Genomic DNA, 27,564 nt, shown 5'->3' with positions numbered 1-27,564 from the left:
TAAGTGGAATAGAAGTGTTTTCACCATTATGTTTAATCTAATACAGGGAAGATACTCAGTGTTATCCTTTTGTGTTCACAGCCCAATCTTTGTAGCAGGAAAGCTAAGCCCATAGTTAAAAATTGTAGGATTAAGAACTTGCTGGGAAAGTCAAGTTGATGCTCACAACTGGCAGCCCAAAGACATGAATTCAGTCCCTGCTCTTCCAGGGGTATTTACTGCCCACACAAGTTCAAGGCTTTTTGATTTGTGGGTGTCTGGAATGACACCAGTAGTGTAGGGCTCCTATGAAGGTATTGATTAAAAATCAGTCCCTTGGGTCTTGTCTTGGGTGCAGTGAATATCTGCTCTAATCAATTTAGCTGTTGCCTTTATTCTCAATAAAGTGTTATTTAGATGGTTGTGAATTGTTAGTCAATGCTCACGAGGAACTTTACAGTTGCTGGGCAGAAGATTTGACATAAATGCAAAGTATTACTCATTGTATTGAAAATTACCTATACCTTCAGTTTTAGGTGCAATTTAACATTCAGGTCATGAGATTCTCCTGATAGCAAAGGAATTTGCTTTTCAGTGTTCTCTCTGTAACTCCAGGTTACTCTTCCTGATTATACAGCTGGTGCACAGGAAAAGCATCATGATTATTTGTCTCTTTCATCTTCAGAGTTTGCTGCAAAGAATTATCCTCACAGAAGAGGATTATTAGTTAATTACTTTGCTAACTGTTTAATAAAGGAGAGGAAATGGTGATAGTTTACAAACCTGGGTAGAAAAACTGAGTAGGACTGGGATTGAGTTCTGTCCCCTGGAGCCCTGTTTGCTGTCTGGGGAGCATGAGGGCTTACTTTAAAGGAGCTTTTGAAAACAACTTGTATTTATTAGGTGGGATTTACCCCCTATCCTCTGGGGCAGCTTGTGTTCCTGTGGCACTTGATGTGACAACACAGCTGCTGTCACCTGTGCCTCGCCTCCTCCAGCTGAGACCAGAGATAGGTCTGCTGCAGGCAGCTGCCTTCCCTGCACTCTATCAACAACCCTATCATGGAATGCCCTTTAAATGCCTGCACTCAGGAATAGCTGCTTGGCTTTCAGCACAGCCACTGCTCTCTGTGTTTGCCCACGGCCAGGCAAGGCACCACATTGAAATAAACACAGCAATAAGGTATTTACCGATTGCTTCTTAACACTGAAGGTCATCTCGGCTGCAGTTTCTGTTATTCTATGCGATGAATTCCTTTTCCTTTCCTCCATCCTCTTCCACAGGGTGAACCAGTTCATTGTGTTCTTTTCAGGCACTGGGATTAAAAGGTTGATTGTTGTAAAACACAGCTAGTGTGAACTACTTTTGTGTGATACAGACAGGCACGTCTGTGAAGATATGAAAGGAAATTGAGGTTTTCTTTCCCTGTTCTTTTTGCTTGGAATAATTGTCACAAAAGCTTGATATCTGGAAGACAGCTTTGGGCTGGAGGTTGATAGCTGTCTTCTGGATCTCCTAGTTAAGTAATTAAGGGTGAAAAGTTGACATCTGAGGCAGGAAAAGGTTTAAATCTCCAGGTTATAAATAAATACATGTGGTATAAATATCACATTTTGAGTATGTCAGAAATATTTTAACATTTCAGGAAAAGCCTGAAGTAGAGTTAGTTTTCCTCACAGTGGCTAATACGGGGCTGACAAAAAAAAGCAAATTGAAGGAAGTCATTTTAGAGATGGAAGAAAAAGCATTTGAGCTTGGGGTCTCCTGTCAGACACTGTAGAGAACCAATTAAATACATCACATTCTTGTCCTTCTGCGCATTTTTTAGTGACTGAGAGCTCTTGTGTCAGCTGGAAAAGAGAACAGTAATTCCTTTAACACATCATTTTAAAAAATCACAGTTATCAGTTGTTTTGTGTGTTCTGCCATGTAAAGGGAGGTGGTAGTATTTTGGCATAACTGAATAAAGATTAGATAAAAAAAGACAGTGAAATTTTTCTGTTTCAAAGACAAGGAAACGTGAGTGTTGTACAGAGTGTGTAGCTGTACCTCTACATGGAACAGTTGCCAGAATTTGGGAGTGGAATATTTCCAGGCTGTTTTGTTTCCTGCCAGTCTTTTTTTTTTTTCTTCCCAAATTAGGCTTTGATGATATTTTTTCTCTTGAAAGATGTGCCATTTTACTTTTCCTTTTGTAGAGCTCTATTTAAGCAGCACAGGAACATATGGCAGTTTCTTTCCTATTTACACTGCACAGTTTTCCTTATGCAAACTGTCTCCTTGCTCTTTTTCACTCTGCTCTCTACATCAGGACAGACCCAGCAAAGAAACTGGATAAAAAGAAGAGAAATAGGCAACAAAAGCAGCCATCCACCCATTCCCTGCCATGTGCACAGGGAATAAACATGGATAGTGTGTGGTTAACTAGTCAAATGGTTTGGGAGAGGAGAAATCGCAGTGGGGAACGAACTGCCTTTCCCTTGGGCTCCGTGGGAAGTTTTAGCAAGAGATATATATGTAACTGTGTGTTATGCTGCTGTTTGCACTGAACTGGGTTGTGCCTGTGTTCCTGCACTGTGGGAGCTGTGCAGACAGGCTCAGAGCCAGTGCAATGTCCTTGTTGCCGTGCAGGGGACTGGGATGTTCGGCTCACAGACCTCGCGAGGACAGTTGGTTAAAATCCCTATTTGTACGCAAAGTGGATCCAAGGAAAGATGCTCACTCCAACCTCCTAGCCAAAAGAGAGACCAGCAGTCTGTATAAACTACAGAGTGAGTGATGGTTTTCTCATTAACGTTACCATTTCTTTATTCTCTTCCTGCATTTCTCACGTCCTGTTGTTGTTTCAGTTCACAATGTAAAACCAGAATGTCTAGAGGCCTACAACAAGCTTTGGTAAGTGTGTGTGCTATGTTTTCACATCCTAGACATGTTGATTTGATCACAGGCTGTTCAGAAAATGGGCAGATACCATCATTATTTAGAGGGGAGGTGGAAAAATTCTGGGGTTTTTAGGATTTGGTATTAAATAGGTCATATTATTCTTGGAAAGGGGTAGCAAAAGATATTTTACTCAGTTCATCCCTCCCTTCCCTCTTGGAGGAGTTGTTTTCCTAAGCTGAAGTTTGGGATGATGCCTATGAGAACTTTGGTGGCATTTGTTGGGAGAGATCCTCCTTCTTCCCTTCGTGATCTTAAAGTTACTGATCCATGCAGGGAAAGGTGGTGTTAGCATGTCCCACTGCAGCTGCCAGGTAGGAATGGTTTGAGGGTGGTCTGCATGCAGGAAGGAAAGGGAGAGATCACTGGAAAGTAAAACTTCGAGGAGATTTAAAACCCCCAGGGCTGATATTTCTTTCTGTTTATCTAAATCCTTCTACACAAGTTCTGTTACTGAGATCTGCTTCTTAAGAGTTATGCAAACCCTTGGATAGAATCTGCATTGGGGTGATTTCCCCCAAGGGGAGCAATAGTTCTAGATTTTCCAAAAAGTTACAGCTTTATAAATGTATTAATCGCATTTTAAATGCAGTACTTTAAGGATGAAACTGCAGAAATATTACTCCTTTTCTGCCCACATAATCATCCCTCTAGAGCCAGAACAGCTGCCTTTACAGAACTGTATGTTTAAATTTGGAAGTGCAGTGGCCCTCACACTCAGCAGTGCCTTCTCACTCACAGTTAAATAAAAAATTCTCAGCACAACCAGTTTTGGAGTGTGGTGTATTGGTGAGCACAGCAGCTGAGCTGGAGGGAGGGGGAGAAGTTCAAACTCCCAGTTCATGTCCTCAGCTGTTACTGGTTGGCTGCACAACCATGAGTGAGTCATCTAACACCTTTGTACCTTCATGTGTTCAGCTTGGAAATGGGGATGAATAACCCACAGCTGTTTTCCCTGTCATAGAAACATAGAAATCCACTCGAATAACATTAAGTCAGGGTATTTTTAGCTCTTTTTTTTGTTTGTTTAAAAAATAAATACCCAGAGATGCACAATTAGTATTCGACCATCTTCATGTTTAAAAGCTCAATATAAACATGTCCAGTTATGCAAGGCAGGGAACAACTTCTCTGCATTAGTTCATGAGCTGCTTAAATGTGGAGTGAGAGCAGAGATTTCTGTTTTCAAGGAGAGAGACAATAGCAAAGAAAGAAATACATGTGGTTAGATTTATTCCTTCCAAAGCAAACTTAAGTATTTTAAGGAAGGAGAACACTCGAGTGGAGTAATCAATAAAACTAAGCCTCTCTGAACATTCCTCATTCCTCTCCCTGAATTAAAGATGTACAGGTTAATTCTGTATCAAACCAAAAAAAAAGGATTAGTCATCATGTATTAATAAAGAAATAGTGTAATGAAGACAATTAGGAGAGTGTTCCATGAATCACTGTGGTTAGAGACCCCTTCTGCAGAATCAGGGACAATTTTTTGAAGAGGGAATGGTGTTCCTAAGGTATCCCTGTGAGCATGTTTTCCCTAAAATTTGTACCACAATATATTTGAGGCTTATTGTAATACTTTACCATTGCTGTTTAAAGCTGCATTTCTAGGACCTCACTGTGGTCTGCAAAAATGAACTGATGGTGAAACATCCTTGAAAATGTCCTTGGAGACATCATATTATTTACACTGTGTAGTGAGAAATCTTGAGGTACAAATTAGTAATGAGATTGTCTCAAGGTTGTCTGGAAAGTCAGTGGCAGAAGCAAGAGGAAAACTCCTATCTAATGCCTCCCAGCCTCAGACCAGCCTACTTTCTATTATTTGATACTGTGCAGAGACTCATTGCCTGTGAGCCAAACTGAGTAAGAAGGATAATTATTCAGGGAAAAATATAAATGGCAAAGTTCAACCAGACTAATTGACTTACTCATCAAAGCACAGAGCAGTGAGTGTCTTGTCTGAGTCAGCAATCAGGGAAACTTTAATTTCCTTATGCTAATGTAGGTCACTTCTAAAGTTTGAAAAAAACAAAAAAGTTAGAAATACTGGAAATAGTCAAGCAGAAATTTGGTGTTGGAGGTTTTTTTAAGGCAGTTTCACTGGATACATGAGTGGGTAAGTTGCCTCAGACTAAACCCAGTTTCTGCAGTGGTAGAAAGCAATAAGGCTGCATACTATGAGCTATCATAATCATTTCATCTATCAAATGGCTTTTTAATTCATTCAGCTCAGCAATTAATAGCACTGTAACTGGCACAGAGGACTGTGCTGTCATATTTTTGTGTGTTCTCCCTCCCTTGATAAAGAAAAGCTTTTCCTCAAGCAAATCATCCATGTAGCTATGCTGCATTTTCTGTAAGTGAGACATCCTGGTACTTATTTTCCTGATGTTTTGGATAATCTTTTAGGTGCTAGACATAATTTATTGCATCAAAAGAATTCTCCCATGCTGTGTATTTGCCATACAGTAAAGAAATGGTATCACTTACCTTAAGTTTTGTGGTGTTGTAGCAATCTTCCCCCTGTATAGCAGATTTTTGTACTTCACCTTTCTCCTCTGCAAAGTAGAACTTGTGAATTTTCATACCATAATGCTGAACGTGTGGTGCTTTGTTATACATATCAACTGTAGCCTCCCTGAAGGCAATGCAACCTAGTGTCTGTATTCCTTGTTTTCAAGTCAAGAGGTGCTGCCAAAGATTCATGAAGAAAAACACTACCCATGTGCACTGGTGGGGACTTGGAACACGTGGTACGGAGAGCAAGATCAGGCTGGTAGGAGCTAGAAGTACAACAGAATGTAAACCCATGCAAGTGAAACGTGTGCTTGGCAGGTTTTCTTCTCTTTAAATCATCTCTGTTGACAGTAAACCTGTGGCAATGTGTACAGCAAGGGGGTGTGTGCATCACTTATTGGTCATGCTAACATTTGCAGTGCTTGCTTTTGTCATGCTGAGTTTGACAGTAAAGCATTAATTCCTAGGATTTGTCCTATTGTTAATACACTTTCATGTTTTCCAGGTGGTAGATTAACAGGTTGGGGGGAAAATGCTTGTAAAATGGGATCCTATTTTCTGGGCACAGATGGTGTTCCTGAATATTTAGGGTAAAGGCAAAGGCTTCCAAAGCCAGAGTTTATCCCTATTGGCCAGTATAAAACCTTCACTCAGGCTTTCATCCTGTTAATTGCTGTATGATAATGAAATGCAAAGCATTCAGACCCTCTGAAAAAAATCACTGCATTGTAAACTTGGCCATAAACATTGTAAACTTAACAATAAACTCAGGCTTTGCTAGGGGAAAGGAAAACACTTCTGTTCATGTTCATACAAGGACAGTGCCTAACTGTGCAGATTGAAAACATATTGGAACTAGAAGTGACTGAAGAGCTGCCACAGAGGTAACTCCACAGAGTCCAGTGTAGAGAGAAAACCTGAACAATTTCCCAGGCTCTGGGAAATTGAAGGAATGGGAAGCCACAAAGCCATAGAGGTTCTGTAGCTCCACAGTTAGAGCTCTGCCAGGGTCAGTGTCATTGCTTCATAAACGACAAACATACTCATATACACATTAATTTCCCCTGCATTCACAGCTGATTGCAATATTGACACTGAAGGAATGCAAAGAAACAACAGTAGATAAACAAAGTGAGATAAACAATTCTGGAGGTTGAAGGGGAATTGGGGAACGGAGACAATTGAAATGGGAATTTCTCAGCCACATCTCAGTCGCTGCTTTTGTAATGTATTAACACAGACTATATCTGTAATTGCATCCACAGCCTGCCTTGAAAATGTTATTGCAACAGCTCTAGCAGGGTAATAAAGCAGATGATGGGGTTTGACTTGTTCAGCACTTGTGCCCAGGCTGTGTTAATATTAGGTGGATCTATCAAATTTGCCCTGGGGCTGAGGCAGCAGAAGCACTGGATGAATCTGCTATCACAGTGAAGTGCCTCAACATTAGTCTTGTTTGCTCTCTTGGAAAAGGCCCAGGACCTGCTTTAGAGGAGAGAAAGTAGTTTTTGCGATTCTGTGAGGTGAAATTATTGCCTTGCTATATTCAGTGCTTGTAAATAAATCTTCCTGTGATTTATTAAAGGCATTTATTCTGATTCATGAAAGAGAGAATGCTCTGAAAAAAACTCAGATGTAGATACCTGTTCTGCAATTGGTTTTATGGGGAAAATACATGAAACACTTCTGGCATGTACAGATATCTTGGCAATTGGTTTTATGGGGAAAATACATGTAACACTTCTGGCATGTTCAGATATCTTCTGCTTTTATTAATGTCAAGCTCAAAAATAACATTTGCATCATTTCTCATGTCCTACAGAAAGTCTGTTGCTTTTGTGCTGGAGTAATTTACTGCACTGAAAAGTCTGCCCCTCTACTGCTCTTAGATGCCATTGGTATAAAACATGTTTTTGGAATCAAATCATCCTCTTAAATTGAATCTAAGTTTCAATTACAGTCCTGTAAAGTCATCACATCTCACTGGTGTGGCAACAATAAGTCCTTTCACAAATTTTCCCTGTTATCTTCAGTGTAAACTGCAAAATTTTCCAAGAGAACCCTTTTCAAAAAGCACATGATTCCATTATTCTTCAAATGTGTAGTGCTTTCCTTAATGAAAACCTGATTTGAAACCTGTTCCCTGATTTCTGGTTATGGATAATTCTGTAGTATGAAGAGCATTTGATACTGTGATTTATTTTTTTTCCAGAAGATTTAGCACTGCTCTGTGACATCCCTGAAAAAGGTTCCTTTTCTGTGTTTCAGTTCATTTGTGGAGATATGAGGGAGGTTATCCAGCTCTCAATGAGGTCATGAGTAAACTCCGTCAAAACAAGGTAAAGTGCATCGATTGTGCTAGAACAGGTTATTGTGCTCAGAAGAGAACAAAGAACAGAGGAAAAACTGCAGATTTGGATAGCTGATTTTACCTCAGTGTCTCATCACTTCCTGCACAACCTCAGAAACCTCTTTGGAAAAGGCTCAGAAATACTGAGGTTTGATACCTGAGTATGAGCCACACTTGGTGCTGTGGAAACACAGCACTTGGGATTTTCCTGTGTGCCAGGGGAGTTCAGGTGCCCTTGCAATCTAAAGCATTTCACTGTCCTAAAACCCTGACAGCATTAAAACAGAGAACCTAAAGCACCATATTTACTGCTGTTTGTTGTTGAATCTTGATCCTTGATTTTTCAGGAGTTCACAGAGTTCCGCAAAGAACGAGGTAACATGCTCCTCTCACGCAAGAACCAGTTACTCTTGGAGTTCAGTTTCTGGAATGAACCTGTTCCCAGAGAGGGGCCTAATATTTATGAACTGAGATCCTATCAACTTAGAGTAAGTTTCAATCTTTTTGGTTTTTTGAGCTCTGTGCTGTTGGAAAATGTTCAAAGCTTGTTTGTGTGATGCAGATGGAAAACAGACCTTGTCTTAAAATCTGGTTCTTATCAAAGCTGATGTCTGAGTCATTGTTACTCTCAAAGTGTGGGGTCCAAAGTGAAGGCAGGATCCAACAAGATCCTGATACCTGCAGGGCTGAAGGCTCTGTGGTTTGTTTGAAGGATACTGCAGGCGAATGACTTTTGAGGTAATACAGCCAGTAAACAGAGTAATTACAGGTTAATATACTTAGCACTCCCAGTGAGGTGATTTGGTTCATGCAGAGTGTTTTCCACACATAAATGTTGTGAAAACTGTCCAAGCCTCTTGACTTTGTTGAAACTGCAGTTTAACAGTCTGTTTTGTTTTTGTAGCCTGGCACAATGATTGAGTGGGGGAATTACTGGTAAGTGTTGCCTCAGCATTTGTGCTCTCCTGTTTGAGATCCATGTTGAGAAGTCAGGAAGTGGAGGTGGCAGAGTTGTCCCGCAGCATTTCAGCCCCCAGTTAGTGACCTGCTGCTGTACTTACACAACTTGCAAGACTGTTCTTTGACCCTTAATTTATCCTTTGAGGAAAGCAAGAGGAATTTTATGCACAAGCAGCATTGTGGTTTGGCTTTTCTTCACAGAACCCTTTTAGTTTGCTGTAATGTAGCAGAAACCATTGATTTTCAGCAGACAGCTCTGCTTGGGGAAGAGAGGCAGTTACCTCAGTGAGACTAGGTTGATCTTTCACAGGAGCACTTTTAGTTTAAATGGCTAAATCTTTGCTCTTCTAATCTCTAAAAGTCAAGTTGCTTCTTGAAAAGCAACTGAGCAGCACATTTGTATTTTAATGTGTAGGTTAAAAGCATTTGAGACAGTTTTCTGTTGTTCCTGATCTTGTTTCATTTAACACCAGTGTAAGTTTCTTTGCAGTTCTAGTGGTTGATGGTTAAATAATTTGGAGTGTTTTCAGTTATTTTGATAAAGATGAGGACTTGGATTTGTAGATGTCACTGTCACTGCTATAATGTATTTCATTAGAGTGGTTTGAATAAATTTAATGTAGAATTTTTGTAAAACAGGCATATCTACAGTGGTAGCCACTCTGTTTTAGAAGAGGCAACAGATTTATAGTCAAGAGAGCTATTAGACAACACTGATTTATCCAGAGATCTATGAGAATAAAATGTTGTCTTCCACTACCACAAAATCTGTGGCAAAGCTGCTATGACTGAAACTCAAGGGTTTAGTTTGAGAACAACCTGCTATTAAAAGGCCACTTGACACTGTTCCAGCAATTATCTTTAAACTGAATCTGATGCTGAGGAATGATTAATGTACAAACTAATGAAACCCTAGGCCTTCAATTTTAATGCCTTCTAACGAGCTTTATAGGTTTACCTTAATCACTTAGTGCTGAAAATGAGTGTAGTGCAGATTTGTTCTTGGTTTTAATTGCTGAAGTGTACTGCAAATGCTCTTTAACACTTCAGCTTCCTTTCAGCTCTGTTTTCCTTTCACTTACTATCTATTTTCTCCCCAGATCTGCTGTTCTAATGTCTCCTCTGCTCTCCTGTAGGGCTCGTGCAATTCGTTTTCGACAGGATAATAACGAAGCAGTTGGAGGGTTTTTCTCACAGATTGGACAGCTCTATATGGTTCATCACCTTTGGGGTAAATTCATGTTCTCTGCTATTTTCTCCCTGAGTCGGCTTCTCACAGATTGTTGACTTTGCCCAGCAGACAGGGTTTTTACAAAAGGCAAAGGAATGTCTCAAAATGGTTTGTTCTGTTTTGTTTCACAACAGCACTGTGGTTTTCCTTAATTTTTGTGTAGGTTAACTTTATTCTTTAACAAGCAAACAGAAGTGAAAGTTTGTATTCTGTTTTGTTCTGTTTCCATCAACAGTTTCTCACAGCCCTTTCTTACTAGGAACTACCTGTTTGCTCTCAGTAACATAAACATGCCATGCCATGTCCTGCCACCCCATTCATGCTGAAATCAGGTTTTGCAGTTTGATTTCCAGCATCACATATACCACACCTGCCAAAAGGAAAGTCAAGCATTGATTTACATTTCTTCATCAGGGTGCTTTGGCTTTCTTGTGCATTATTCTCCACAAATACTTAAGCTGCTTTTACATCTGAGGGTTGTTTCAGTTTGAAGAAACTCAGTCTAATACTTCTGGTAGAAATACACATTATTATCTTCATATCTCAGCAATACAGAATATTGTATTCCAGCACTAGAAATCATGTAGAACTGTATTCTTGCATTATTTCTTACCTGTGCCTGAGACATTCTCTCTCTTCCCCAGTTCCTTCTGTTTGCATTGGTTTGGAAGCTTTTCCTTCTTGAGGAGAAGAACTTCTGACTTCTTTCCTTCCCAGTGTTTACAACCTCCTAATTACTCACTAGAATAATCTTAAAGGAGCTATTCTTGTGCAGGAGGAAAAGGACTTACTTTTAAGCTTTGTGCTTGTTTTCCTTCATCAGCTTACAAAGATCTGCAAACCAGAGAAGACATAAGGAATGCTGCCTGGAATAAACCTGGCTGGGATGAACTAGTCTATTACACAGGTAACTTATTAACTTGCCTGGAATGCTGGAGGCAGACTTTGGTGCATGCCATCCTGTCTGTGCTCTGGCACATCCCACAGGGATAATCACAGCACATCCCAGTGATAAAGAGTTTTGCATGGCTGAGGGAAGTATTGTGTGTGTCTGTGTCAGTTGCTCAGCAGTAAGGGAAAGGTGGGACATTGCACTAAGCTGCAAAGTGAATTTTGCTATTGTTTGTACAAACTTGGGCAAGTTGCCTAAGTGGTAAAAAAAGGCCACATTAAAAGTCATTTTTTATCCAGGCACTTCTGTGGAAGAACAGATTTGTGTAAATGCTTGTGCCCAAAAATTTAGCGAGCCAATAGTGAAATTTGTCTTTCTATTGGATTATCACCTCTAATATTTCATGAAATATGGGAGTCTTGCTAAGTGCATTCCTTGGAAAAGGGAATCTGGACTTGGGAACCAGAAGGCAGGAGATCTTTGAGATCAAAGACAGCTTTCATAACCAAACTCATGAAAGTATGCCAAGCATGTCAGGTTTGGGTTCCACAGGAACATTTCAAAGGGAAGTTTACCAGAAAAATGTAAGATAATTTCCATTGTGGTGAAAAGGAATAGAAATATTTGCCTTCAAAGGAGCAGATTGTATTAAAATCAGTTCTCAGAACTGCTGTGCTGCAGTTGGAGGGATGTTGGTGTTACTAGTGGCTTGGTGTGCACTAGCATAGGAGAGGAGTTGGAAGACAATAAAAGCTGTTCAAACTGAGTATGCTGAACTGCTCATGATCTCTGTTAGTGAAGTTAATCCCTGTCTCCATTTTTTTTCAGTGCCCCTTATTCAGGAAATGGAGTCCAGAATCATGATACCATTGAAGATTTCTCCACTTCAGTAAAGTCACTGATTTACTTGTGCCTACATAGATGAAGTGACAAGTATTTGTCTTAATTTATGGTATACACTGTATATCATAGTCTGAAATATAAAAGTACTGTATTGAGCTTATAAAAGAGACCTCTTTTCTTCAGAACCCATGACCTTTTGCTCTTAGGATTGTACCAGGCCGAAAACAAATGCAGCCCTGTAATGAAAAGGTTGGTTAACTGAAAACAAGTACAAAGACATGAGTTCCTGTGTGAGACTGCTCCTGTGACCTGCAGTATTTAATATCTCCTGCTACACAGGCACTGCCCAGTGTTCAGTAACAGCACAGAATGGAGTGTGGCCATTGCTGTGGCCTCCTTGTAGCATTGTAATGACTGCAGGTTTGCAAACACACGTGGGAGTTGTGACAGGAGAAGTTCTCAAGCCCTTGGGCAGCTCAGAATTACACATGGCTGTTGGAGCAGGCCTGAAAGCAGTAAGGAGCTCACAATTTACAAACAGGCAGTCATTAATTGGGGATGATACTGTGTCAGGTGATGGTTTATGGACAGGGAACAGGGCACTGTGGTTTGCAAGGACTCTGGAGCCTGTTGAGTCTCAATGCACATTGGTGTAGACACCTACACCTGAAATGAGTTCTGTGAAGCATGACCCACGGTTTTCCAAGAAATACTGCCAAGAAATACTTGTCTGAACACTCTGCAGGGAATCAAGTTCAGTTAAATACACTTATCTCTACAAATAAGTCTGGGAAAAGGGGTTTAATTTAATAAGCAATCATGACTTCAGACATATGCTTGGTCGGGTGTTTCACTGCCTGTACAGTAGGTACTTCTGAATCGGTGTGTGAAACTGGAGCATGTTGAATCCATGGGATTGGCATATCAGTGTACCATGATGTCCAGTTCTGTTTTGGTTTCACTTTTAGACTAGAATGTATCAACACTTTTGGTGTCTGCAACGATGTGAACATCCTGTAAGTGAAAATAATATTCTCTCTTTCCAGTGGCTACAAGAATCAGTGTAACATACTGAATGTACAAATCAGTTACTGAATGTCCAGTTTGTACATTTCAATGAGTTTTCAGGAAGAACATACCAGTCAATAAAATCCTTTTAATTTTCACACTTTGCTGGCACCTTATGTATTGAACTACCTGTGTTTTCTCTCCTCTTGAAGGGTTTATAATGGAAAATTTGAATAATTGCATATAATATTTCAGCCTAATTGGCCAGTATCACCTCTGGGCCAGGGACAGCATTTCCCAGTGTTCTGCTCTCTTTCTCCAAAAGGAATTTATAAACTCTCCATCACATCCCATTTTGCTGAGTGTTCTAGAGGTCATTAAGTGCCATGGTGATAAATAAGGAAATCCTTTTGATTTTTCTCCACAAATTTTGCTTCATCTTTCAGCTCTGATTTCTCCCCACATGAAATCCACTGGGCTCATGCCTCCCTTCTGAATTTCATCTTGAACAAAGTCAATATTTGATCTGGTTCTTGTCAGGTTTCATACTTTCTTCCTGTTGTCAACTGATTATGGGATTTTACTGAGTAAAATTCTGTACTACATCAGCTTAAAGTTCTCAGTTTGACTTGCTCAGTGGCCAAGTAAATCATTTGAGCTGCTCCTTGTAAATCAGCCCTGAAGCAGTACTATCATCAGGCTCTCATTTTTCCAGGCTATTTGGGCTACTGTTCAGCTGCAAAAGGGAAGAGATGATAATATCAGCTTCCAGTCCTTGTTACTTCTCCCATATTTCTTATTCCTAGAGAATTGTCCTTGTAACTAACCCTCACACCCAGCAGCCTTAGTCAGGGACAAACAGCGAAAAACATTTCTGGAGCTACAGGATTTTGTGGGTTCTGATGCAATCTGTTTCTCCAGCTGGGAGCACTAGGAATTAGATCCAGTCTGGCAGAGATCCTGCTGTGTAAGGACCAGGAAGATCTGCATACATAGATCAGAGGAATAACTGGGTGTTCTGTGGAGTGACATCACACAGCACACATCTCTTACCCTCTCCCCAAGGTCTGAATTCCCACTAGTGGTGGTCTAATGTGTTGTGAATGTGCCTCCTGCCCTTCTGAGCTTCACACTCCTGCTCTGGCTGCCCTCAGAGAGAGATTAGTTCCTGGTATTTTCCTTGCAGATAACTATTTAAACTCACTGAGCTTAACAGAGTAGATAAATAAGTAATGCCAGTCTCTCCTTGCTTCCCTTTGCCTGAGCCTTTTCTGAGATTGGTTTTCCCCTGCTGGGTGAACACTGTTGTGATTTTCCCTCTTAATTCCAAGGCTGAGTCTGCCTTCTTCCTTTGACTAGCAATACTTGAGCATTTCTTAGAGGAGAGCTGGTACAGTTCAGAACTGAAGTCTCTCTCCAGTGGTTGGAAAGTGGGGAACAGTGCCTGGGAGGGTCTCTGGCAGTTACCAGTTCTTGTTCCACTGTATTGACACAATTAAAACTCAGTTTTAGTTGTGCTGTGGTTTGCCTAGAGCAAACTGTCCCTCGTGCAAGCTGAATATATCATCTAAAGCAATTCTGCCTCACTGAATCATTGCATTAGAAGGCTTTAAATGAGGCTTGTGCCTCCCCATGCTCATGGTCAGGAGACCCACCTGAAGACCAGATATTACTTGCCTGATGTGTTGCTCTCCAGACTTTGCTGTACTCCGATGATCCCATGTTCAGGCAAATGGGTAGCTTGGCTGTAACACTGAAACTTCCCTCCCACTGCTTTATTCCCTCCTGGGTTTTTCCAGTATTTTACAGACAAAAGAGCTCAGCCACTCACTGAGCTCAGTTAATCCTTCTGGTACCTCCTGGGTTAGAGGTCAGGCTTGATATTTGCCCAGTGGAAGGGGGTGGTGGTATTTATTCCAAACCAGTCAGACCTAAAGAGCTGTTGTGAAATCCCTGGCACAGCACCACGTTTCCATAGTGCTCCGACTGGCAGAAGATCCTGCTGTGAATGTTAACTTCTCTGTGGCACTGAGCCTCCTGCACTGCCTCTGGCTGTGGTAGGAGGGAATTTACACAGCCTTGAAGCATGTCACAATGTCTGTGGGCTCAGGGCCTGAGCTTGAGCAGATTAGTTCCATGTTAGGTTTATTTTTTAATGGCCTTGTAATTCAACAGAAACCTGCAGCAAACAAACACTTTGCTTCATAACTATAAGATTGCAGAGGGACACGATGGGAGCAGAAAGAGTTTATACTTGTTCTGCTCATGCAGTCTTGACTAAACAAAAGCAGGATTGTACAGGAGCTGCCCTTGGAGCTGGCTGAGACTTCTCTCAGGAAGAATTTAAAAGAGCCCATCTTTAATACTCCCAGAAGTTGTGGGGAGCAGCTGCCAGCCATTGTCTGTCTGGGCTTCTGTGAAGTTTCTAAACTCTTTAGACACTCAGTGTGGCTGTTAGGTGTCTGCCTTGCTCTAAAAAGCATCATCACTTCCTTCAGGAGTTCATGTTCTTTTAACCCTTCTACTTCTCTAGTATTTAAGTGCTGTTGTTGCTTCAATTACTGCCTCATTCTTTTTTGCCAAAAACATTGGATGGCATCACTGGGAACTCTCATCCATCACTCAGGGGTTTGTTAGTACCTCTCTCCCCAGTACCCTCCCCAGTGATGTCACAGAATGGACAGAACCAGTATTTGGCATAGTTGTTGGTGATGCTTTAACAGGAGTTGTCTCATGGCACCTGGATTTAATCTTCTTAAATTAAGGAAGTCTAGAGCAAATTGTGAAAACCTGTGATTATCTTGGAGAAACAGTGTGGGATTTTGGAAGGCAAAGACATCACTTGTGTCTATTCCATCTGGAAATATGTGGTGGGATGAAAGAGAATTGGCACACTCAGACTAATCTTCAGTTTGTAGAAAAATACTGGGGCTGTTTGTAGGCATCCAGAGGATAAAAACCTACAGAGATTTATTTTCCAACACAAATCATGCCATATCTATCCATCTTGCTCCTGTGATGGAATTAAGGGGATGGAAGTAGATGAGCCATGTATTTTAACATTAGTAAAGCTTTTAACATCACGGGTGAGATTCTTAAAAGTCAGGGAAATAAAAGTCCCATGATGTGTCAGCAAAGCTGGTTAAAAAGACACTCAGAAGAGTGGTCAGGAGCTTGCTGACAAAAAGGCAGCACTTACCAGGTGTGTGCTCTTGGATCAGATGCTGCAGCCACAAAAGAGAAATCCTTAGGAAACTACAATTCCTTAGCCAAAGCTCATAGAAGAACTTTGAAGAGGTCAGACTTATTTCTAGCACAGTTTAGGGGTAGTTAGTCCACATTTGAGGCAGAGGAAGAGAAATTTCACAGAATTTTCTTAATCAGTAGAGCATTTTTTTAAAGGTTGATGAATTAGCTTCCATCCAGTTATCGGCTGATGGGAGTGGGTTGTTGAATAAAAAAAACAGCTGAGCAAACAGTGTGACCATTTTACAAAATCACCATGTTGGAGTTCAGTTTGGAGTGTTTAGTGAAGTATGGGAACCACTGCATCACTTGCCTTCAAATATGTTCCTAGGACACAGATGAATATTGCATCTGCCTCAGATTTGCATGCAACTTCTGCCTTTCAGACTGCAGGTTGAGTAACAGTGAAGCTGAGTAACACTTCTCCCTCAGGTTCTCCTGTAGCCATATTTTATTGAAGTCAGAGATCCTTAGTGATATTTCCTACCTGTCTGTTCTCTGATTAATCTACTTCTGAGCTTCTCTGAGTGAAAAGTACTTGCCATACTGTTCACCTTTTAGACTGTATTATTGTTACTTCTTATTGATGAGGGGAAAAGTTCTTGTTTGTGACCTTCTTTTGCCACCCAACACAAGTAGAGATGTTAGCTTCAATGTTTCCGAAATGAGACATGCAGTATTGACCAGGGGCCAATCCATGAAGGTATCTTTAATTTATTATTTTCTATCTTTGGTCTTCACTTAGAATCATAGGGTTGGAAAAGACCTCTAAGATCATCGAGTCCAACCCTACGGTGGTTACTAGGCCATGGCACTAAGTGCCACATGCAGTCTCATCTTGAAAACCTCCAGGGATGGTGAGGGAATAACCAACTGACTTCCCCCACCTTGGGAAAGATGTTTAAAAAGTCTTACAGTTTTCATGACAACATATTTGAGCTGAGTGTTGCCATTTGCCACAGGAATTTCAGGCCAGAGGTGAAGGTAACCCAACACCCAGAATGATTAAAAACTCCAGCACACAACTTTGCAAACAAATATATGTTTAATTGCATTGTATAATGGATTTACAGGTGTTAAATAGATTAATTTACTCTATAATTTATCGTTCTTCCAGCTCCTTTAGCAACTCGTCGAAGTGAGTAATGTACCATTTGGCTTTCTCCTTTACTTGCTTTCTGACTACATTTCCTCCAAATCCAATGAAGCAATCCTGGCAAAACAGAAGGAATGAGATTATTAAGCACTGATTATTGCAGGCCCATGGAAGGAGTGAAGCTTCCTAGCAATTAAGTTTGTTTTATAGATGTTTAAATTATGGCATCCTTCCCTGCCTCTTCCCCTGGTTTGTTTGAGTGTTCATTTTTCAGATTTATTAACAAGAATTTCATGAACAGGTTCTGCACCACTTTGGTTATTGGAGTTTTGTTCCAACAGGAAGTTGTCTCAGTGCCTTGTAGCTTCAGGATTGTTCAGATTTGAGATTTCACTGAAAATCTGATGTAAATGTGATGCAATTTGAGAACGAGTAAACATTGGAACATGCATGAGCATCCCACAATTATCCACTTCTGTTTATCTTACCTCTGTTTACCTCATTTGATAGATACCAAAAGCAAACATTAACCCTGTCTTCAATCATTAACCAGGAGCAATCATCATTTCTGCATCTCAGAAAACCATCTGCAGTGAAAGTGCAGGTTTAAAATTTCCACTGCTGCTTTTTTTTGCCTTGAGGTAGGAAGTACTGAGCAAATCCTGAGCTGCTTTGGTTGCTCATGTTGGACAGGAAGGGATCAGCAGGGCTGAGAAGGGTTTTGGGGTACTTTTGTGTGCTAAAGGTGCTAAAGAGGAGATGGAATTAAAATCTTTCCTCTGTGAAATGACCATTTAGAAAAGCTGTGTATTAATTTCTTTAATTATTTCACCCTGTCAGAGCTGATGTCTTCAAAGGTTTCATCACTGTGCAGTGAGGTGAAACCTCTTGCTAGGCCAGTATCAGGTCAATGTGCACCAGATCTGTGCCAGACCTTCATGCTAAGCACCATTAATCAGTGCTCAGAGCAGGACCTGGGGAGGGCAGGAGCCTGCACTGCAAGCACCACTGTGGGGACAGAAAGGGCAAAGGCAGAGGTGACAATATCAGCTTGATCTGAGACCAGGTGCTAGACTGTTCCCCAGTGCTGTGAGCCCCAGCAGAGTCCTGGCTCAGGGGGTGGCACCCTGACTGAGACCATCTGTTCTGAGAGAAACCAACTCTGTGATGCAGCTTTTCTGGGGAAAAATTGCCTACACATATCTTTTAGGCTGTGGGAAGTGCTAAAGCTCTTCCCTGAAGTCCTGTAAAGAATTCAAACCTCACTTTTTTCCCCCATGAAAGGACTTACTTAAAAGGAATTTAGAATTTCAGTTCTGGGATACTTACACCAGGGGGACAGGCTTCCATGTCTGTAGCTCCATCTCCAATCATAACTACTTTCTTGAACTGGAACTGTTCTTTCAGATGAGTTATAACCTTTCCTTTTCCCCCTGATTCAGCTGTTGGTTGTGTTTCATCAAATCCTGCGTATTCACCTAGAACACAGTAAAAGCACAAGTTGGATATTCAGCCTATTTTCTTGTAATTGAAGAAAGATCTACGCCTACTGTCTGTACTTGAGAGAACAGCTCATTGCATGCAGTGCTGTACACCTCACAGTATCAGCATCCCAAAAAATACTCCAAAGGTAAGCATAAAAACTAGGGGTTTACCCAAGCCTTTGGTGGGTTATTGTCAAAGAGCTGAACACTAAGAGAAAAACAGAAACCCTGTATGCGCAGTGCTACAGATGCATTCCCTGTCAATCTGGTTCAGTCAGCATTCCCAAAGCAGCATCCAGGAGGATGTATGGACAGTGTAGGAACTCTGAGTAAGGAACAACCTCACTACCTAAAGTTCTGCTTGATCACACCAGCTTAAAGTGCTACAGTCTCCATACCTGCCTCAAAGACACCAAAGGGAAGTTTGCCTCTGAGAGCAGGTCAGTGTAATGAGCTCTTTTAACTTGAAGGAGCAAAAGAAAATGAAACTCTGCTGTCAGCAACTGTAACATGTTTTACCTTTGGCACAGCTGCAATTAAAAAGTAACTGCAGCTCTATTTCATTCCTGGAAAATGACCTGAACTTGGTCTTGGTCAGGTCTTGTAATTTTCCTATTTGGATCTAGCTGGGTTGGTAACAACAGCATATAGGCTGGACAGTGTCTGTAGCCCTATATGAGACTGTTTGAACCAAAAAAAGTGGCATTTATTAGGAGAGAAAAGAGACTTGAAGGGAATCTCACCATTGAAGTAAAACTTCAGCCTGTTGGCAAAGACGTTTGCTGTCGGAATGTTCAGCTGCAAGGCCACGTGTTCCACAATGCTCTGAAAGCCCCCAGAGACCAAGAAGACCTGAACCCCTCGTTGATGGAGTCTGCTCACCAGCTCCCTGAGAAGGAAGAGCAGCAAGTTAAATTACAGCTTTCCTAAACAAGGCTGCCCATGCTTTGTGTTACTCCAGTTTAGTTTGGATCTTTGCTGCCCAAAGCTTTTCCTTCTTTCCCTTGCAAGTTTGAACACACCTTGCTTGAAAGAGCTGGACAAAACCATCATGTCTAGGGACAAACAGGTATTTTGTTCCTCAAAAACAAGCACTCCCTAGAAAGGTTTTCTTTCATCCTGGTCACATTAGTTCCCTTGAACAAACTAGAGCAGATCCAGTTCAGACGGTTTGGTTTTTTTCTGAACTGATGTAAAACAACAGGAGGAAAATGAATCTGTAATGCAGATAAAAGTAGGGAATGTGGAGGAGATAAAGCCACTGCTCCAAAATGCAAAGTGGGTTGAAAAGTGTACAAAGTGCAAATGTTTTCTAACTCAGAGTTGGTTCCCCAGACACTGGACAGCGATGCCATCTGTAGAAGAAGGCACCAGCTACAGGAAGGGAACCAAAAAAGAAGTTTGTGGACCCAGTTAATGTCAGTGGGACTTGAAGGCAGTTAAAAGTTTTAGGGATTTGGCTCTGGGAGCAGGAAGATCAGCCTGCAGCAATGCTGAGCAGTGGAAGTGGTAGCAGTAACAGCAGCAATGCTAAAGACTGAAAAGCAAAGTGGAGGCTTAAAGCAGGCTACACAGCAAAGGGGGAAGAAAGGGAAGGAATGAAAAGAAAAATCATGTGATTCTAAACAAGGAAACAATGTTCTCTTTGTAGTTACATCTAGCTATGTCTTCTACAAAAAAAGCTGAGCATGTGCTTCATTTAAGGAGAAAATACAAGCAAAATATCCAAAACTACTGTTATGCACTAAAAATATTTTAGACTTGGAGCTATGGGCAGATTTTGTAGTAAAGAAAGTATTTTCAATAGGGAAAAAAACCCTAAACCTTTTCAGTTGAAATAGTTAAATGTTCATTCCAAAGCAAAAGATGAATGAATACACATCTATATGTGTGTTTGATTAGTGAGTTTTTTAATCCTTTTTTAGGGAGTTCAGTACTCAATGGGTAGCTCTGAGCAATGGATCCCCTGAGCTGAGTCAGGGGTGTGACTGCACAGAGAAGTGTAAGAGAGAGGTGACAGACTTACAGAATAGACCAAGCCAGTAGTTCACACTGGGTATTAAATCTCCTCTTAGTTCCATCACTCATGAACAACCAGATGTGATGGAACAGATTATTTTCCATGCCCATTTAATCCTCAAGCCAGAATTTGAGCTTGCCAGTCAAAACACCAGTTAATATCCAAGCCTGTTTTCTTTTTACATGGATGCTTAGCCACTTGACATGGACTCAGGCCATTCTAAGCTCCTAATGGAAGCTTTCTACACAACCAGCATGGAGATGGAGCAGGAACACAACCCAAACCAGCTCAGTGGTCTTACAACATCACTGACGGCACAGAATTTTGTTTGTTTATGCCACATGTGCTTTTTGAATACTTTTTGTTAGATCATTTGAAATTCTTCTTACCTTATTCCTGGTGTTAGCTGAGGTGGGTTGTCAGATATTAGTTTCTGCACTTGTTCATATGAGGGACGGATGAGACCTAGTCGTGCTGTTAAAGCTGCTTTGAATGTCACGGTGCCTCCCATGGCTCTGCGGGTCCTACATTGTGCAAGAAAGCAAATCAGTGACTCTAAACAAGTTGAGGCTTCTCCCAAGGATGGTTAGTTACAGAAGAATGACAAGGAACCAGGTAAGAGAGCATAGGTAGTAGCTTGTACTGAAACACTGTGGTAAAAGTGGAGGTTGGTACACTGACAAGATTGGTAGCAATCACTGGTAGGAGATCTCCATGTGTTGGAGAACCAGTGAGGCAAAGGAGAAGGGCTTCATTCCCACTCTGAGTGCCATAAGCCACTGGGACCAGTATTTCTGACCTACAGCTCAGGTGCTGTTTTCTGAACTTAACATAACTTTTGCTACAAACTTCAATGGAAACAAAATCAGCCTCAGGGAAGGATTGGGAGAGTTGTCTCCTCCATCTCATCATAAGGTTTGGTAGCTCATAATCAGGTTTGCTAGTGCTTAGCCAAGTTTAAGGATGAAAGCTGAGCTTAGTCTATCAACATTTACATCAGAGAATTTATGTCAACATAGTTTTGTTGTGTGGCTTCATAATTCCAAAAGAAGTTCCTTCATTATGCACTAATTCCACTTATTATTCCTAAAATCCTTTTAAAACTGCAATAATCTCCTACGGCAGAGTTGAAACAACCCCTATTGTAAATTCATTGGCACAGATTAACCTTAGCCAAGCTTATTTTTACCCCCATTGTACAAAGCAAACAAGAACTGTACATACATCTCTGCGACGGCGTCACCAACGCCGCAGAACTTCGCGAGCTCATCGATGCCTTCTTCCCTGATGACTGTACTGTCCACGTCAAAGCACACGGCGTCAGCGTTGCGGAAGATCTCTTTCATCTCCATGAGGGATGCCATCCTTTTAGGAGCCTTCTTGCTGTGAGGGGACAAGATAAAGTCTTTCTCAGAGTGGGAGTACTGCACTGTTTCTTGAGCCATTGGTGCTGCTGATCTGGTTCGTGTGAGAAGGGCCGAGCAGAGCCTGGTCGCCAGCTTTTATCCAGGAGGGAGCAGTGGTGGAGGTCTGACTCGCTTGCTGATTTGCTCTCTGCTGTTGCTGCCTACTGATGTTCCACTTGCGTTACAGGTGGGCCGTGGAGCCTTGGGCAGCTGCTGATTTGCTCTCTGCTGGCTCGGCCCATTGATGTTCACAATAGACTAGACTGCCAACTCTGTGTAGGACTTGCAGTTCTCTGTTTCATGTTGCCCTCACCTCTCAGATGGATCTTGGTTTCTCATCTGACCCAGTTTAGTGTGTCAGATGAGTTGCTCCAGGACACACAGCCCTTAAGGATTTGCTTGACTGTGGTAGACACAACTATCCTAAACCTATCAGGGAGTGGTTGTGCCTAAATCATGAAGACTGCCAACTCTGTGTAGGACTTGCAGTTCTCTGTTTCATGTTGCCCTCACCTCTCAGATGGATCTTGGTTTCTCATCTGACCCAGTTTAGTGTGTCAGATGAGTTGCTCCAGGACACACAGCCCTTAAGGATTTGCTTGACTGTGGTAGACACAACTATCCTAAACCTATCAGGGAGTGGTTGTGCCTAAATCATGAACGTTTAGATCCTTTTCTATGTCCTGATTAATATAAACTAAATATTTTCATCATCTATGAATGTATAAAAGATTGGGTCATTAGCACTGGGGATTAGACTTTTGTACATTCCATTAAAGTCTTGGGCTTTGAGAACTTCACTCAACCCATTAAGACACTACATTTTCCAAAGCAAAGCCTGACAAAAGTTGATTTCCTTCCCTTTTGTATCTGTCCACTTAAATATGTTGAGCACTTCTGCAGGTCAGAAACTTGAGCTGCTAAGCATCTTCTTACTCATCCCTACTCACCTTCATATGGGGATTTATTCAGTGTGGACTTTCCTATTTACCTATTTTCCTATTTACAGTTAGACACAAATAACTTCTCCTACATACCATGTGAATTTTGAGTTGAGAGTCTTATATACAGATATTCTCATTTATTTTTTGCCCTTTTAGGACAAACTTTGCTCCCCCAGATACAAAAGACATCCAGTGAAGATGGAGAAGATGATCAGTACATCCCTTGCTGTGGAAAAGTACAGGAGCTGACAGGCACTAATGTCACTCACTGCCAGACAGGAGTCATCCAGGGATCACACATGGTAAGCACCAGTGCTGTCCCCTGAGGTGACTTTATGTGCTCACTGAGAGATCACAGTTAAATAGTTAATGCCCAAAGCAGGAACAGGAACATTTGGGTTTATCTCCATGAGTAGTAACCACATGGTGAATATTGGGATACAAAAGGCTTTAATGAAAAAATTCCATGATCACTGAAAATGTGTAGAACACACATCTTTTATCTGCTCCTGTGTCTAGAACAGAAGAGAAAGACTCCAGTCCTTCACTGAAAGGTAAAAGTCTTTAAATGAAACCACCCAGCCTAAGGGCTGAAACCTGTTGTGAACAGCCAAGAGTTGTGTTTGTAAGAATCAATCTCTGCTTGTACTGAAAGGTAAAAGTCTTTAAATGAAATCACCCAGCCTACGGGGTGAAACCTGTTGTGAACAGACAAGAGTTGTGTTTGTAAGAGGCAATCTCTGCTTGACAAACAGGTAGATGTGAAGTAGCAAGAAACAGAACAAGTCACAGGAAAGGCAAAGCAATCCAAAGGCAGCCATGAAATGGTGCTGTTTGAGAGGGTCGTTCTAGCTACCCTTGAGTGCTTTGCTGTGAACTGCAGTAACCCGAGTGGGTTCATGGCTTTTGCAGAAGGCCAAGAAGGTGACAGTACTTCTTCAGTGCTCACCTGCATCACAGGTGTGAGTAGGAACAGGAGAGCAGGTACCACCCAACCCACACATCCCTCCTATGCACTCGGTTTAGGTGTGGGAAGGTAGGACTGAGCCTGGGCTCATCCTCCTGGAAAGCAAAGGGGAGTGGGTAGAAATAGGGGAGATATTCCAGAAAAGGACTTTTACAGACCTGGGAAAGGCAGAAACATGGACTGAGCTGTAGTTTGGCAGTCTCTGCTCTTGGCTCATGGACACACTGTGGAACTGGTCTAGCTTTAGAAGCATCACTAGAGAAGCATTTGCTGCAGACCACATGTGGTTTTTCATATTTTTCTGCAAAGACTGGCCATATAAGAATATATGGACACATAAGAAATAGTCATATGCCATAAACATAGCACATAAGAGAAATGTCTCTCTGAAGTGGCCACAGACATAAAAACTTGTCCCTGACAGAGACTGGTTCTGAGGTAAGACTTGGCAGTGGGTGGACAGGTGACACGTGAATCTCACGTTTACTTTGCATCAGCCTTGACCTGACACTGACTCCACAGCACCGTGTTTGTGTTTTCAGTGGAATATTTTGATTTTCCAAGCACAGGACTTCGATTTTGGGGCAGGCATCACTGTGGTGTGACATTGGCGTCACCGTGTTCCAGCACTGAGCCCCTGTTATGCAAAGCCCTCAGGTTACCTCATGCTAACCTGAGGCTGCACTGCAACATTAGCACATCGTGATGCAATGTCACTGTGTGGGGACACTGCACTGTGACGTGATTGCTTGAACCTGAAATTGTGATCTCTCTCAGGAAAGCATCACTAGAAACACACACTGAGAGCAGGAAGGAAGAGACATTAACTTTCTTTCTCTCCAGTATCCATATTTTCCGTATCTCCTTTCCTTTCTGGATGTTCATAGGGGTGACATCCTAAGGTCTCATGATGAGATCAACACTGTAATGGACTTCGCACTTTGATGAACAAACAAAGAAGTTAGAGGAAGAATTATGGATGCCAGTTGTGGTACCATGGCTGGAATAAACCATGTCCTCTCTTTGTTTCATGCAGTAACTCTTTCAAAATAGTTGAAAATGACAAGTTGAAAGGGAAGAACTGGGGTTTGAAATGCAGAAACTATCAGTAGTTCATCAGAGCAAAGAGAACTGGAGCTGTGTAAAACCTTTCTAGGGACAAATCTCTAACAGCTGTGATAAGAGATGTTTTATTCCAGTAGTACAGGACCCTGCAGTTGGCAGAGATTAATTACTCTGGAATGCAGGGGATCTGATTGCTTAAATGTGTCAGTGTTTTAATGGGATGGTGAGAAAAAAGAAATTCCCACAAATAATGAGTTCTGTCTCCATATGAAAAACACAGGTGGAGAATCTCTGATCTGACTGATGCTGAATTTCAGATAGGTAATCTATCCCTAGCCTGTTATCTGAATCCAAGCAGAACCATTGCAACAGGTCTGATAATAAAGTATTGGGAAAAGCTGGAAAGAAGAGCATGGGGAAGTGAAGAAACAATTGGCAATGAATTGGCTAGAGAAGACATAAGAAAAGAGTGACAGAGGGAGAGAGGTGGGGTGAAACTGGAGATAAAGATGGAGAGAAAGGAATTCACAAGGGAAAAGTGAAATTCCCATGGGATCTCCTTCCCTGCAGACTTCATTAAGCCATTCTGGAAAAAAAAAAAAAAGGTATTTTCACAAGGAGTAATTGTCTTTCATAAGAGATAGGGTGGAGTCACAGAAGCAAACACAGGAATTATGTAAGAGCACATGTCAGAGGAAAACAACTGAAATCCTCTGTTTGCTGTCCCTGCAAAGAAGGGCACTTGCCTCACTGAGAAAAACTGAAACATCCACAGTACCTACGTGTAGTGCAAACAGAATGAGTAAGTGGTGCTCAGAACTGCAGGTGTTCTGGGGATGGGATGTTTTGATGAGATCTTGACAAGATCTCAAATCCTCATTGTTACTAGACCTCCCTTGTTACCATATTTCAGCTTTCAGAAGAGCTGCCATGCTGCTACTTTGCATCATGTTCACATTTATTGCTGTGAAAAGAGGAATATTAAGTGAATCTTAATGAAATATTACCCAGCACTCAGGAATATCCTTGTTTGCAAACAATTTCTGGTGTTTCTGATCCACTTTCCCATTTAACAATGCATTGAATGCAGTGAGATTAACAGGGGTTCAAACACACTAAACTGTTTCTGTTGCATTGAATGGAAACTGCTGCTTAGAGAAAGGGAGTTGGAGAAAATAGTTCTTGAAAACTTTTCTCAGGACCTTTTCCCACTGCAGGAGTGGTCCTGCTTCTAAGAAAGTTCCCAGGAGTGTTTCCATGGTATTTGTTTAAACAAACCACTTAACCCTCATTGTTTCTAGTCCAGTGTCTGTAAAATGGGAACGATACAGTGACAGTTTTCTATGCTGAGGTTTCATTCTCAGTATGAAACTTTCAACATGTTTTGAAAGCTTTAGAGGAAAGGGGATACATTGAAGTAGGTTAGTTATATTTAAACAAATTGTGGGTTTTATACCCTTGCAAGTTTTAAAAGTTAAACTTATCCATCCAGCAGCCTTCCAGTATCTCAAGGGGCTACAGGGAAGCCAGAGAGGGACTCTGTTAGGAACTGGAGTGATAAGACAAGGGGCAATGGGTACAAATTGAAAGAGGGAAATTTAGGTTAGCTATCAGGAAAAAGTTTTTCCTGTGAGGGTGGTGAGACACTGCATAGGTTCCCCAGGGAAGCTGTGGCTGCCCCAACCCTGGCAGTGTTCAAAGCCAGGTTGGATGAAGCCTTGAGCAACCTGCTCTGGTGGGAGGTGTCCCTGCCCAGGGCAGGGGGTTGGGACTAGATGATCTCTAAGGTCCATTCCAACCCCTTAACATTCTATGATCCATAATTATGAGTTTCTGTAGTTTTCAGTGTGAGAATAGAAAGATTCAGGCCTTAACCTCCTGTTTTTCTGTTCAGTTTGTAAAGGCAGTGATACAAACCTGTATGCAAGTCAAGAGATGAACTGTTTGCAGCTACACACCATTACCTGAACAGCAGTGCCTCACAGTGAACTCACTTAAGCACTCTGTAAAAAGTAGGTGAAAAAGGGCAGAAAGAACCTGATGGATGTTGACATACACCTCCCAGCCCTCCAATCCCCTCCTGCCTGTCCTGCCAAGATGATGATGCTCCCCCCTGCACGATTGCATCATTCATTCATGCTGCTGTTATAAAACAGGCAGCACTGTGCTGCTGTGCTGGGCAGCAGCCACAGCCCCGGCAGGAGACACCCTGTGCTAGAACACACAGTGTTACGGATGTGAACACCAAACACCAGCCCCTTCCAAACTGAGCGAAAAGAACATTCCCAGTGACTTACAGTACTGAACTGGCCGTGGCTGCTGCTGCTGCTGCAAACAAACCTCTTGGCTGCACAAGGCAAGGAGGGATCAGCTGAGACCTTCAGTCACACCACGGCACGGGCTGCGCTGGACGAAAGCCTCATTGTGTAAATCTCTCTGACAATCTGCTGACTAAGCCAGCCCCGATGGTTTGTTTGAGATAGTTGCACACATGTAACAGGAGAAGTCCAGCTGTTCGCTGACAGGCGTAGGGAGGAGAGGTGTGACCTTCCTACGAGGGGGAGGAGCTGCCTGGTCCCAGTTTGGGACCTTCCCAGCATGGGTAGGCACAG

General features: G+C 41.8%; 2 protein-coding genes across 3 annotated transcripts; one reads left to right on the top strand and one right to left on the bottom strand.

Annotated features, from left to right (window-relative positions):
- Positions 1-2,591: 2,591 nt before the first annotated feature.
- Positions 2,592-11,923, top strand: GBAS (glioblastoma amplified sequence). The gene is made up of 9 exons (XM_009078577.1): positions 2,592-2,751; positions 2,830-2,875; positions 5,605-5,699; positions 7,709-7,779; positions 8,138-8,278; positions 8,695-8,726; positions 9,887-9,981; positions 10,805-10,888; positions 11,702-11,923. The coding sequence occupies exons 1-9, from the start codon at positions 2,592-2,594 to the stop codon at positions 11,764-11,766; spliced, it is 789 nt and encodes a 262-aa protein (XP_009076825.1). The 3' UTR covers positions 11,767-11,923.
- Positions 11,924-16,996: 5,073 nt separating this feature from the next.
- Positions 16,997-27,350, bottom strand: PSPH (phosphoserine phosphatase). Of its 2 annotated transcripts, XM_009078576.1 has the most exons (6): positions 27,250-27,350; positions 21,795-21,953; positions 20,960-21,094; positions 19,294-19,439; positions 18,396-18,544; positions 16,997-17,183 (listed from the first exon to the last, which is right to left on the bottom strand). In XM_009078576.1, exons 2-6 carry the CDS (start codon positions 21,932-21,934, stop codon positions 17,073-17,075), a joined length of 681 nt encoding a protein of 226 aa, XP_009076824.1. In that variant the 5' UTR covers positions 21,935-21,953; positions 27,250-27,350; the 3' UTR covers positions 16,997-17,072. The 2 variants fall into 2 exon arrangements, with proteins under 2 accessions (XP_009076824.1, XP_009076823.1); XM_009078575.1 differs by lacking the exon at positions 27,250-27,350 and having other exon boundaries at positions 21,795-22,118.
- Between the last annotated feature and the right edge of the window lie 214 nt (positions 27,351-27,564).

Source organism: Acanthisitta chloris, unplaced genomic scaffold (assembly GCF_000695815.1).
Source record: "Acanthisitta chloris isolate BGI_N310 unplaced genomic scaffold, ASM69581v1 scaffold29487, whole genome shotgun sequence".
Classification (NCBI taxonomy): domain Eukaryota; kingdom Metazoa; phylum Chordata; class Aves; order Passeriformes; family Acanthisittidae; genus Acanthisitta; species Acanthisitta chloris.
Note: the sequence above shows the minus strand (reverse complement) of the source record. Positions and strands in the feature narration are given on the sequence as shown.

Bases quoted from the DNA above. Each gene is read 5' to 3' on its own strand.
- GBAS (XM_009078577.1), top strand. From the start codon at position 2,592: ATGTCCTTGTTGCCGTGCAGGGGACTGGGATGTTCGGCTCACAGACCT. The intron at 2,752-2,829 runs GTGAGTGATGGT...TTGTTGTTTCAG, and splicing joins CAGTCTGTATAAACTACAGA to TTCACAATGTAAAACCAGAA. The intron at 10,889-11,701 runs GTAACTTATTAA...ATTTTTTTTCAG, and splicing joins TGAACTAGTCTATTACACAG to TGCCCCTTATTCAGGAAATG.
- PSPH (XM_009078575.1), bottom strand. From the start codon at position 22,015: ATGGCTCAAGAAACAGTGCAGTACTCCCACTCTGAGAAAGACTTTATC. The intron at 21,095-21,794 runs GTATGTACAGTT...TGCACAATGTAG, and splicing joins GGTGACGCCGTCGCAGAGAT to GACCCGCAGAGCCATGGGAG. The intron at 18,545-19,293 runs GTGAGATTCCCT...ACTGTGTTCTAG, and splicing joins GCTGAAGTTTTACTTCAATG to GTGAATACGCAGGATTTGAT.